Raw genomic sequence first — 12,396 nt, forward strand, 5'->3', positions numbered from 1 at the left:
TTCTTAGTTTAGCTCTAGCTAGATCTATAAACAAAATATGAGTGGATATATACTTTGAGTTAATGCAACTCATTATAATACTTGATAATCTTTCTTTCTCTTCTCTTATCTCTGCCATCAGGTGTCGCAGTCAAACCTCATTATTTATGTGATTTTTAAGATATTTTTGAATCTTTAAGATCATGACAGAGTTATCACAGATACTGGAGTTATTTTTGAAGGAAGGATAAGGACTGTAATTTTAATTTTTTGTTTAGTTATTTATTAAACCTCGGCTCATCTTGAAGATGTCTAGAAGTGAAAGGTTCAAAAATCATTCTTATCTGAATATCCAAATTAGTCACAATATGTTTTCCAAGGCTAACATTGACTGTCTTACTACTTTTATATAGATAGAGAAAAATCAACATGTCAGTGGAAATTAGTAAAAAGTGAAATCTTTCAAAGTTCTGTGAACACTCATACTATTTAGCAGTTTGCTTGAGCTGCTTAGGAGAACATTTTTTGTCTGATAACTGTGCCTTAAATATCATTAACATCTTTAAAAGGAAAACTAACTTTATTCCCCACAAAATGCCAGCCAGACCTATCAATGCCTGCAGTCAGGGTGACACAGCATGGACAAACTAGAAGAACTCAGTGGTGGAGCTTTGAGATCTTACACTTTTCAAACCCTCTCACATAGGAAGAGGGTTAAGGGTTAGAACTGCTCTGTCTTCAGCTCTGCATCATGTTTTCTTTTTCACTGAGTCTGTCAGAGGACATGTCAAGATGTATCAGCAAATTCTTGCTAGCCTGAATAGTCACACATTGTTTCTTTTTTTTTTGAAAATACTTTAGGTTAGCAAATTACATTTGTAGTTAGGAAATTAATAAATTATAAATTACTAAATACATTAGTAAATTAACTTAGGATAGCAAATTAAAGCTCCGTCCTGCAAATTCAAAAACATGTTTAACTTGAAGACAATTCCATTAGACTCTGCATTTAATCAGCTTCCTGAGCTATCAGTTTTCCTGAATTATGTTTCCATGTAATTGTAAATATATATTAAGCAGTAAGTCTACACAGGAAAAGAAAAACCAAAAAATATTTACCTCTTCCTCAGACAGGTCTTTCTGTAAAGAAAGATATTGAAAACAACATTAGAAACTTAAAGTCTTAATCCAGCTCTACAGAAAAGACACTGCAAGATGTGAAAATAAATAGATTCACCAGCTAGCTAATTAAATTATAAAATTAATATATTGACTAACATTGATTAAATTTTAATTTCAAAGAAACATTCTAGCAATCTCTCCATTCTAAAAAATAAGGTAAATATTTTCAATTCTTTTTATAGATTGTTGACTGAAATCACTGACTCTCCATATCCAGCCATAATTTTCTAAAATTACAATAGTAAACAGGTTGGCTAGATATATGGGAACAATGCATCCACAAACTGCATTGTTTACAAACTGCTGAATAGCAGCAGCTCTTTATTAGGAGTGAAGGATGAATGTTCTACACTTGGGAAATCAGAAGCTCTTGCATTCATACTGTTAAGCACACACAAAATGAGAGCAGGAAGAACACCCTAGAAAAGATTTGACTTTGCCAACGATCGCATAAAGTTATCATCATTGATTTAGCTGTTATTTTTGAGAAGATCTGTAGAGCTGAGACACCCACATGCAATGCATTCCTCCCATTTTCCACAGCTAATGCAGTCTCTTGAGAGGACATAAATGTATTGATGAGAAGCAATGCAATACTAAAATTTTCATGCATGCACGTATAGTTATGACAAAGTCATTGTTTAAACCAAACAGCAGCCATGCTATTGAAAGAAGGCACCTGAGGATGACTGCCTGTTTAGAAGAGGTAAAATAAAGTGTGTTTTGCTCCTTGAGAGGCGGTTACTGTGCCACAGGAAAAAGGGATAGTACCAGAGAAGATGGGAAGTGAGCTCTTCAGGGAACCAATGCAAACAAAGCGAAGGACAGGGAGACAGGAAAACCAACACAGGTGCAATTTCAAGGCCTGTGTGAGATCACTTTGGCATCCATTTCATTGCAGAAGTCTCCTGGTTGTTATTCATAATTCTACTTTATATCTCTGCGCATGCTCAGATAAGGACTCCATCAATAGTTTGCGTCACCAGGGTTATAGGCTAGAATATGGCTCTGTTCTCCACACTTGGCAGGGAATGTTTTTTATATATAAAGCTTAAATTGAGAAGAAAGGCATCCAAACAAAGCTTCAAGCTCAGTTTTCATATCTCCTCTTAATTATGTGGTAGATTTTCCATGGAAATTTAAAGATGTTTATCACCAAGTTCAAATTTTGTCTAAATTGAGCTATCTCCATGGTCTGCAAATTTATGTTCACTTCTACAAGAGCTGCATCTTTTTCTGATACAAAAGGCAGCTTCACTTTCCTACTTGCTACAGAATAAAGCACTAGGATGTTAAAAAAAAAGGTTTTTTAAGACAAGAGATTTGAAATACCTTTCTTAGGAGGAAAAACAAAGATAAAAATAAAGTTTAAATCTAATTCAGTTTGCAGTGTCAAATGTTTGGATGACAAGATCTGAATGGTGGGAAGAGAAAGGAAACCTGTATTTTGGCACAGTGATCTCATTAATAATTGGGCTACTTTAACATGTAAAATGTACAAGTTTCTTCAATGGTATTTTGAAGAAATGTATTTTAAAAATATTGGATATAAGATTTACATACGTTCCTAACACTATTTCAAATTCTTTCTCGTACATACCATTTCTTTGAGAACCTTCTCCACAGTTCCTTTCTCCTGGAGGTTGAAAACGAACCTGGATGCTGGGACACTGGCCAGGAGCCGGAGCTTGGCAGCATTGCTAACCTCCTCAGCCACTCTGGTCATTCCCATTGTGAAAAATACAATTCCTTGGTGTTTAGCATCAGCTGCAGCTGCAAAAATGTCTGGGTTTCTTGGATGATCCACTCCATCAGTGAAAAGCACAGCTACTTTGACACTACCCAAAGTCCCTTCAGACATGTAGAGCTGGGTGAGATTAGTTATAGCATAAGTTGTGTAGGTGCCATGACCTATGTGGGCGATGGGAGCAATGTGGGATTTGAATGCTTCAGGACCTTTCCAGTCATGGAAAGCCTGCTCTATGAAAACAGTGCTGCTGTACTGAAGTAAGGCCATCCTCCAGCGCAGGGTACGTCCAGAACTAAGCTGCAGACTTTTCATTCTGTCTACTGTTTGCAGTACAAATCTTTTCTGTTGTTCATGATTATAGTCCTTAGCACTTTCGGAGCTGTCCAGTAAAAAAGCAATTTCCAGAATGCAATCTTCATCTAGAATAAATAGGTATGTAGGTGAGTGGAGTGACTTCATACTAAATCTCATTCTACCCTTACATGTATTTTAGGATTGAAGAATGGCATTGGAATTGTGGAAACTTTTGATGACATCTGTGTTCACAAGTGTGAGCCCTTCAGGAAGATAGAGCTAATAGAGGCTAAGGGATTTGCTCCAAAACAGATGCCCCAAGGAATAAAAACCTGAAGGTGTGTTGATGTCATGTAGTATGAAATGAGAAATGTCATAGTGGTTTTTAAATTTCATTTTGTCATCTTGCCTACTACTTCACTGTACCCTACCATCATAGGTGGAAGTCATGTATAAGAAAATGAGGCTTACTGAACAAGACACTGGAATGTGATTTGACAGAGATTTTGAGTGAGTGTTAGTACTGTCTCTAGTACTAACACTTGCATCCAGTGACAAAAATTTCCAAAACCAGGATCTGTATTAATTTTCTGAACTACTAATGACATTAATTCTATGAAAATAGAGTTATGTGGGCTATTATTCTTATGACAGTAAGAGGCTCTCAGCCACATCATAACAAAATACAGATGCTGTCTCCTTTTCTGAAATACACAAAACGGGAGAGAAAAGATAGGAGTAAAAAGGTAAAAGTGCAAAAATTAGGCATGTGCAAATGTAGGATGAGGCAAATCTGGCTGATTATAAGCTTCTAGAACGCAAGTTAACTATATAGTCCAGAATCCAAATAAATCAGGATGTTTAAAATCACACCTGTTTTAGAATGACAATATTCACCTTGATCACTTGAGCTGGGATATTTTTCTACAATATTTGACAGAATGTGTTTAGGTTTTAATCTTCTCAATCCATATATCTTCTCTTCCCTGAGATTTTCTGCTAAAATCTCATTATGTTCAAGTATCCACAAAAGCCACCAGAATCTGAGGAACATCATTTGTTTGTTTCCTAAACAACACAAATACAGAAGCACAGCAGTACAAGGATGATAAAACATGATTCGGTTTTGCTTCAACATGTTGCTTAGCAGTCTTGTATTTTAAACCACCATCCCGAAAAACAAGCTGATGTTGCTTTCTTTGGGTAAAATCTTTTCAAAACCACACTATAAATAATAAATGAAGACATACTGGAATTTTTTCAAGCATAGTACATATCCTTCTAGCACATACATCTCTCTACACTGGAGACAGACTTTTACAAACACACTTCAGTTCTCTCTCATTGCCTGGTATTGTTTGTACAATCCATGGCTGTACCCGTGTGGATTCACTGTGAACCCCAAGTGTAATTCACAGAGGTGTTTTTTTCTAAACTTGCTTTTTTCATGGCTGACATGGGGAGAAGGAGGTACTGAGGCAAACCTCAGTTTTTCCCTGCTCTCTTCACTTAAGAACTGATGGCCCTGCACATTTCTCCCGGCTATCCCAGTCCCCTGGCCTCAATGGAGAGCAGTCATGGCCTGAGGGTGCTGTCAAGGCATGAATGTACCTGCTGTGCAATCCTGGGGATGTGGGCCTAGAGTGCTGAGCCTAGGCTCAACAGCTACCTACTCATAGGACTTTTTCCTTCAGAAGGGATTATAACTGTTTGTCCTGCCCTCACATGCACACCCAGAGTAGCTCACAGCCTGCTCAGGGTCTGATAAATCATTCCTGCTGCGCTTTAGTTTCATTGCCATCTCCCTGCAAACTCTCCCCAGGTAGCTACAGTGCGTACCAAAAGGGCAGTTTGGTGGCAAGGATCAGTCTCCCAGGACTGAGCATAAGTCACCTGACTCATAAAATTCCCTAGCACAGCCTTGACTGCAGTGTTTCTTGGCTTCTGATAGTTCAGGGTGGGAATTCCTGTGCCCACAGACACAGGCATAGAGGGCAAGGGGTCCTTACCTTAATGCTCCTAAGCCAAAGGCTGTGCAGGGATGCAGGATCCTGCTCGGGGCTCGCTGGCAGCTGCGTTGCCCTCCCTGTGGTGGGTGCTCTGTGAGGAAAGGAGGGAGAAGCCGGGCGGCAAGCTCGGGTGAGAATCGGTGTCATATGTCAGGAAGGGCCAGCAGAAAGGAGTGAGGCAGAGAACAGCAGTCCTGGCTCCCCCTCCTCCTCAGCCACCCGCTCCTCTCCTCCCCCCGAGGCTATGCGTGTACATTCTAGTTTAGCCCCCACAGCCTTTTGCACGAAAATGCTCATCCGTAACTGGGATATGAATGGAAGAGGGCTGTTCTTACCCCAACACACTTCCCTACACATCAGCCCTGTTCACTCTCTTATCCCATCACTACTATCCACACTTTACCCTCCTACTTTTGCACATCTCTCATGCTTGACTAGGCAGCTTTTTGTAATGGGCATCCTGTTGTCAACATCATCTTAGCAGCTGATGGCTGTAGGATTCCTTTCAAACCTAAAAGGATCTCCTCATAATGAGCTATTACTGTTAACTGCTGAACTAAAAAGATATTTACTGTCCCATGAACTTGGCCAACTGAAGTTTCAGTTCCTGGTGAAACTCTCCAGCATAAGGTGGTCAAAAAAGGCAGGCCAGTCTGAAAGCCAGTTTCAGTTTCTGGAGATTTGTCTTTGTCTCACATCTCCTTTTAAGGACTGTCATAGGGAACAATGACTGACACATAGCATGATGTCTTCAAAATCTAAGCTGGGTAGCTAAGGATCCTGAAGGCTGTCTCTTTTACTAGTGATTGCACCTTGTAACCTAATTCTTCAAAGATCCTCAGAAAACTTTGCATTCCAAATTAACATATTAAACAAGTAGCTTTTTCACAGAAATACTTTTTACTTTTACTGTGGATTCATCATTTTCCACCAACAGGCATACAAAGAGGACCCAGTGCTAACTGCTGTCCTCCTTTCCATCTTCAGTGTCCAACCAACTCAGCCCACTTATCACAGGCACAGCCAAGGCAGCTGAGGAGATTGTGGGGAAAGAATGCAGCTTTGGCTCCAGTTTAGATACATGAGAGACACTGGCAGGACAATGCAGCTGGATGCTGAAGCCATTTGCTGTGGTTCTAACCCCATCTTCTGTTTTCTGTATTTACCAGTAATTACTCCAAAACTGGTGAGCTAGGATGGCTGAATGCAGCTCTACGTATTGTATGGCGGCTTATCCTTACCTAAGCTGAAACTAACTCAGCTACAGCTATTTGTGCCACAATTACAGCTAAGAAAGAATCTTCTTTCAGGGCTGGAAAGAACTGATGTTTATTTCTCTCCAGCCACTTGGATTTTTCTGTGCTTAGACTGTCATATTCAGATTTTGATGAAGGCAAGGAATGAAAAGGCAATATCTTCCCATTTAGGAACACAAATTATATGGTGTCTAACTGAAATAGGTATAATAAATCTCACCTAGCCCCTAAATCTTACTGAGAAAAAATTCTAATTTTAGCAAGAAAAAGCATATTATTTATGGTTGGGATTATATGCTTCCCATAAGCAAAACATTGAAATTCTTTCATTTTCACTGCTAATTCCTACCTCAAAACATAGCTGGCAAATATTTTCTTAATTAAATAACTGTTCTTCTTGCATGTTTAGTAGCAAGTTCCTGGCTTCATGCTATTTCCTTTTATTGGTGAATAATGTTTACCTTCGGGACAAATTTTTTATCTTGGCCAGGTGCTTCTTTAAAAGCTTAGTGAGGCCTGCACATTTTTATACCTGTTTGCATGTTATTATTCTGTCCAAAATTCCAGCTATGTGACATAACACAGTACACTTCTAGACTTGCAGTCTTCTGAACTTGGGAAGTTCTCAATACCTGTACTATTCTTATAGTGACAGCTTATCAAAACCTGAATGATATCAATGTAAAATATGTATGCCCTGATACATCTGAGATAACTCTTAAAACTAAAAATTAACAGCAAGATTTCTTCCCTCATGTACCACAAACTTTACTAAGTGCTTATTTAATATTTTAATGGCATTATTCTGGATGTATTTTTAAAATAAAATAAATGCCTTAAAATCTATACTAAGGAAGATTCATGCTGTCATTCAAGTGTTACAAATGTATGGCTGAATTTTAATTTTTTTTTGTAAAGGAGTAAAAAAGTGTTGTATTTTTTCTTGAGGAATCTAGACATTGGATGATTCTGTGCACAAATAATTGCATTTCCATTCTACTCATATTTAAACATTTTTAAGTATCTTTTACATCTCTGGGAGGTGACACTACAGAATTCTGTACTTAGTTGACGAAGCTGGGCCCAGCTATCTTACCTCATACATGCTTCCTACATTAAGACTGGTAATCTTTGCAGGAGTCAAAAACTGACATGAATGTAAGGCTATGTTATGGTTGCACCAACTGAAGCTGAGATCACAGATATAGCTGCCTATTCAGATGTCTGGATTTTTTCCATCACTGTTTGAAATCCAAGAGTTCTCAGCTGTCTGATCCCATTTCAAATCTTTGAAATAAGGTCTAATACTTTTTTTTAAAGAATAGAGAGATATATGAGAGCTATTTAAAATCACATCTAAATAGGTTATACTCAATCAAAGGGAATTCCTTATCATTTTAGAACCATGAGGAAAGGCATAATGAAGAAAGATCTGCAAGATCTTTTTGCAAGTGAGAGTGTTTAAGCACTTTTAGGAAAGGAAAAAAAAGGTGATATTTATACCCCTTTGTTGGTAGCATTACCATTGCATAGGTGATGACAGCTTCAGAGCTACATGAGGTTGCAAGGGCACATTGAAGGGACACTGAATGAAGAACTGGGGCTTAGATGCCACTTGCTGTGGTGTAGCATGACCTCCTGTGTCAGCAGCAGCCCTCACTGTTGCTTCCTAATGGGCAGAAGAAGCAGCAAGCCTGACAGTTCCAAACTTCTTCCCCAGAGCTCTCTTTGTCTGCCCCAACTTTCTGTCTGTGGGTGCCTCCTTTACAAAGGCTCTTGAGCCTGGTTTGGCTCAATTGTGACTCCTTCATCCACTGTTTAACAAAATTCAATACATTATTAAGAAGCCTAGAGTAATTTCTCTTAAGACAGAGTAACTAATGTCTTCTAGCATGATATCATGTCACTAGAATGTGATAGAGTCTTGACTAGCCCTTCAGATGTCCTTACAAGCCTTCAACATCACTGGATATGGAGTAATCATGAGCCAGCATAGCTGGCAAAATACCATCTGAATATTTCCACATGCTAAAGGAATACTGAACCACCAGGGAGGCCAGTTTGTGGGAGCAGCATGAAGCAGACAGACCATGCCTTTGATTTTCCTCTGCTCTGATGGTATTTTTTTTTGTCCCAAAGAGTTTGACATGATGTAACTGAAATATGTTTGCACTTTTTTGCTACTTCAGTGTGAATAATTCACGTGTCAAGTCTGCTGTCAGCTGTTAAAAATACACACACTTCACACAAACTTCTTCTGGTGTTTCATGGCCTCAGGACAGTCTTGACCATTTAACCTGACTGCATCATGGTGTAACGGTATTTCAGGAGTATTTATTTCATTATATTATACGTGTCAGTACATGACCAAAGTGTCCAGAAGAAACAAAAACCTACCTGACTTCAACTTGTAAAATAATGAAAGCACATCATTTACAACATTTTGTATCCTGATACTAAAGAGGAATATTATAAAGAATGTGGCTCACAGTTCTGTAAGTTGTATCACATAGGCAAATTTGGGGAAAAATAGGTTGAAAGTTCAAATATTTGAAGTAACTGAACAAGAAAATTTTAAAAAATTAGAACTTTACATAGGATTATATGTCAAGAAAGATAAAAACCTTTATTTCACCTTTTGACTACAAAATGTGTTCTAGTGAATTTGACAGCCCAGGATTCAACTGAGCAGTCAGTTAATCATGGTTAAGTCTTGACAAATTGACTTCTGTTTGTCAACTCTTGAGGCTGCAGTTTAATTTTTTTTTTAATATGGACTTACATTCTGCAAATGCAAATGATTTGTCAAAGCAAATCAGCTGTTTTCCTCTGACCCCACTGTTACAGAAAATACTGTAAACAAAGGCTTTGATGGCACAGACTTGCTCTTTGTATAGTTCCCAACAGATTTTAGTGATTGAGACTGGAGTAGTAAACATGTCTTTTTCTTTTGTAGTGGGTATGAATGTGGCTCTCCATTTTCCTCTTTTTAAATACTGCTCTTCTGTAATGTTTTTTCAGGAGGTGTGGCAAGAAAAAGACTCTAAGAAGGCATAAAAGGGAGAAGGCTGTCTTCAGTATTTTCCTATTTTATCTAGAGACAATGCAGCCAAAAACTCACTCTGAGCATTTTAGTGGTAATTAAATACTCATAGTCTGCATGCAGTATCAATCAATATCAAAGCTTTTGTTTTGTTTTTAAGGTATTTATTTATTTCTGCTTTTATTTTAATAATTATCCTTTAATTTTCAGTTTCCCTCACCAAGAGATATTTTCCATTTACAGCCTATGTAAGCATATCCATACATAAGCAAGTTATTTTCAAATGCATTTGAAGCATTTAGCCTAACAAGAGAATGAAAGCATGCTAATAGTTAGTACAGCAATAGTTTTAACATACAAAATATTTGACTTAACTTTTGATGATACAAACATGAACATTTAACTAGATCAAAAATACTTTTAAAATCATCATTGTTTCTTAAAGATTTAATTTGATTTGCTACTTTGGTGCCAATGAAAATGTATTTGACAATTATTTTGAATTCACTGTTACATGCCAGTTACTTCTTATTGTACAATACACTTTGCATAATTATTTTCTTCCACCTGCCTGATTTTCATGTTGATAACTGTAATTAGCAGTACAAAACTCTTTTTAAAATACGGTAATTACATTTTTAAGGAGTAGAAACTCATATATTTTTAAGGAAGGTGCAATAAATGGCAGATTCATTGATGTCACCTAGCACATTTTGAAAATATATTTTCCAATAATTTTAAGCAGAATAACTCTGCTGGAAATATAATCAGGTAGTTAAAGCATGTTGCTGTATGTGTTACTCCATATTAGCAAATGACAGAGTTTTGGTAGAAAAAATCATGTTCTACACAGTTCTAAAATTGTGATCCTTTTCATGCTGGGAACAGATTTGGTCTTTCAGAGAGGTGATTATTTATAGAGTTGCAAAGAGGTACGGATTTATCTTACAACCATTGTTGTCACTATAACTCTACCTTTGTTGGAATTTGATCTTTTGACCTATTTTTAAACTGTTTGTAATACACATTAGTCTCTGAGCTGAGAGCAGTAATTGTGCTTGTAAACTAGCTCTCAGAGCCTTTAGTGATCCTGACCAGCCTCAGCTGACACCCCCCACCCCTGGCACCATTTCAGCTCAGCCTCAGGCCATCCACCTTGCCCATAGTGGTGTGAGGGCAGGTGGGTCACTGGCTCTGCCACCGCCTTGTCTGGGTATGCTGGTGTCCCATACTGTCCTGTCCTATATTGGTGCCTCATACCCTGGGCTAGGGGCTGCTCCCAGCCCACGTCCCTTGCTGTGGGCAGTGGGATTAGAAGCCCAGCTCTGCTGTCCCATTTGGGACTCCCGGTTCCCCCTGCCCTGGGGATGCAGCTGTTCTACTGCTCCTGACAGAACTGGTGCCATTATTTACAGGTCATCATGAATGCTGGTAGGCATCTCAATGTCAATGGGTATCTACAGCTCTTCACAAACCCCTCAGAGAGCCCTCAGTGAAACATCAGCCCTATTATGCAGCATTTGCTTGTGGTGAAATGCTGTGGTAGTGGAGGCAGAGGTAGGTCTTCACATGCATAAGCTAGTAAACCTCTACCTCATTCAGATCTTTAAAAAAAGGTATGTGTAAGTATATGTTTAAAGGCTGGGGGAGTTGAGGTTGTTCAGTCTGGAGAAGAGCAGGCTCAAGGGAGACCTCATGGTGGCCTTCCAGTACTTGAAGAGGACCTATGAGGAAAATGGGCCTAGACTTTTTAGCAGGGTTTGTTGGAATGGGACAAGGGGTAATGGTTTTACACTAGAAGAGGTTAGATTAGCTGTAAGGAAGATGGTCTTTACAATGAGGATGATAAAACACTGGGCCAGATTGTTCAGAGAGGTGGTAGATGTATCATGCCTGGAAACATACGATGGAGTTTGGATGAAGCTTTGAACAACTTGATCTGGTTGAAGGTATCCCTTTGCACTGCAGGGAGTTTGGATTAGGGGATTTTTAAAGGTCCCTTCCAATGCAAACTATTGTATGATTTCTAAATGAAAGGTTGTAGAATGTAAATGCATTTTTGTGGAGTTGTGTTAGGGTGAAATCTTATCTATTAATTTTTGTGGTGTTCAAACAGCTCTTTCCTTTTGGTGCACCTCTAGCACAGTCCATAGATAGGTTTTTATGTGTAGCATTAGCTGAGGCAGTCTGTAGTATGGTTTAGTGAGCTAAGAGCTTAAAGACATGCAATTATTACTGTAAGTCATTGCACAGGTACATCTGACAGCAGTAGGCAGGGTTTAATCATCTTTATACTTAAATATGTGCAGCACCAACCCTGCTGAATTATGCTTTTTAGCAGAAGGCGGTTAAGAAGGCGTTTTAAGATACGTGGGTGATAAAATGGTGCTCGGTGGGAGCTGAATTGCGGTGGAGCTGCCGAGCGAAGGGAGTAGGCGGGCCCGTGCTGGCTGGGCTTAGTGGCTGCGGCTTCTCAGGGGCAGCGTTTGATTGATTGCCAGCTACCGCTGAGCTGGTACGGAGGGCTGAAAGTGCTGCAGCGCCTCTGCGTACAACCAACCAACTCCTCTCCCGAGCGCCACGGGCTTGGCTCTGACCGGCAGCTGCTGTAAAGGCCTCCTGAGTTTGGAGGGCTGAAGTCCATTTAAGCTGAGAGGAATGTTTTCCCGGAGTGGAGACAATAAATGGCTAGTGGCTTTCTGAAGGACAAACCTGGTTCCTGCTGCAGATGACTTACAAGGTTGCTTAAGCATCTGAGATAGCCATAAATACTCTGCAGGAGTGAGGGAGTACAGTCTGCAGCGTGAAGCTGAGAGAAGGAGGCTGGGTTTTTTAATGCTTGAATATTCACAAGAGCTGTGTACATTCAGTGCAGTATAACAT

The 12,396-nt window shown here is 39.1% G+C and overlaps 1 protein-coding gene across 2 annotated transcripts in view; it reads right to left on the reverse strand.

Annotated features, from left to right (window-relative positions):
• LOC115906008 (collagen alpha-1(XXVIII) chain-like) overlaps positions 1–5,388 on the reverse strand; it is a 34,933-nt gene extending 29,545 nt beyond the window's left edge. For both annotated transcript variants that reach the window (XM_030952822.1, XM_030952823.1), the window contains exons 1-4: positions 5,215–5,388; positions 4,103–4,273; positions 2,762–3,330; positions 1,099–1,119 (exon numbers count right to left, since the gene is read on the reverse strand). In XM_030952822.1, the coding sequence (XP_030808682.1) occupies positions 1,099–1,119; positions 2,762–3,330; positions 4,103–4,262 (750 nt within the window). In that variant the 5' untranslated portion in view covers positions 4,263–4,273; positions 5,215–5,388. The remainder of the gene's footprint in view (positions 1–1,098; positions 1,120–2,761; positions 3,331–4,102; positions 4,274–5,214) is intronic.
• Positions 5,389–12,396: the final 7,008 nt, after the last annotated feature.

The sequence above is a fragment of the Camarhynchus parvulus genome, chromosome 7 (genome assembly GCF_901933205.1).
Source record: "Camarhynchus parvulus chromosome 7, STF_HiC, whole genome shotgun sequence".
Taxonomy (NCBI): domain Eukaryota; kingdom Metazoa; phylum Chordata; class Aves; order Passeriformes; family Thraupidae; genus Camarhynchus; species Camarhynchus parvulus.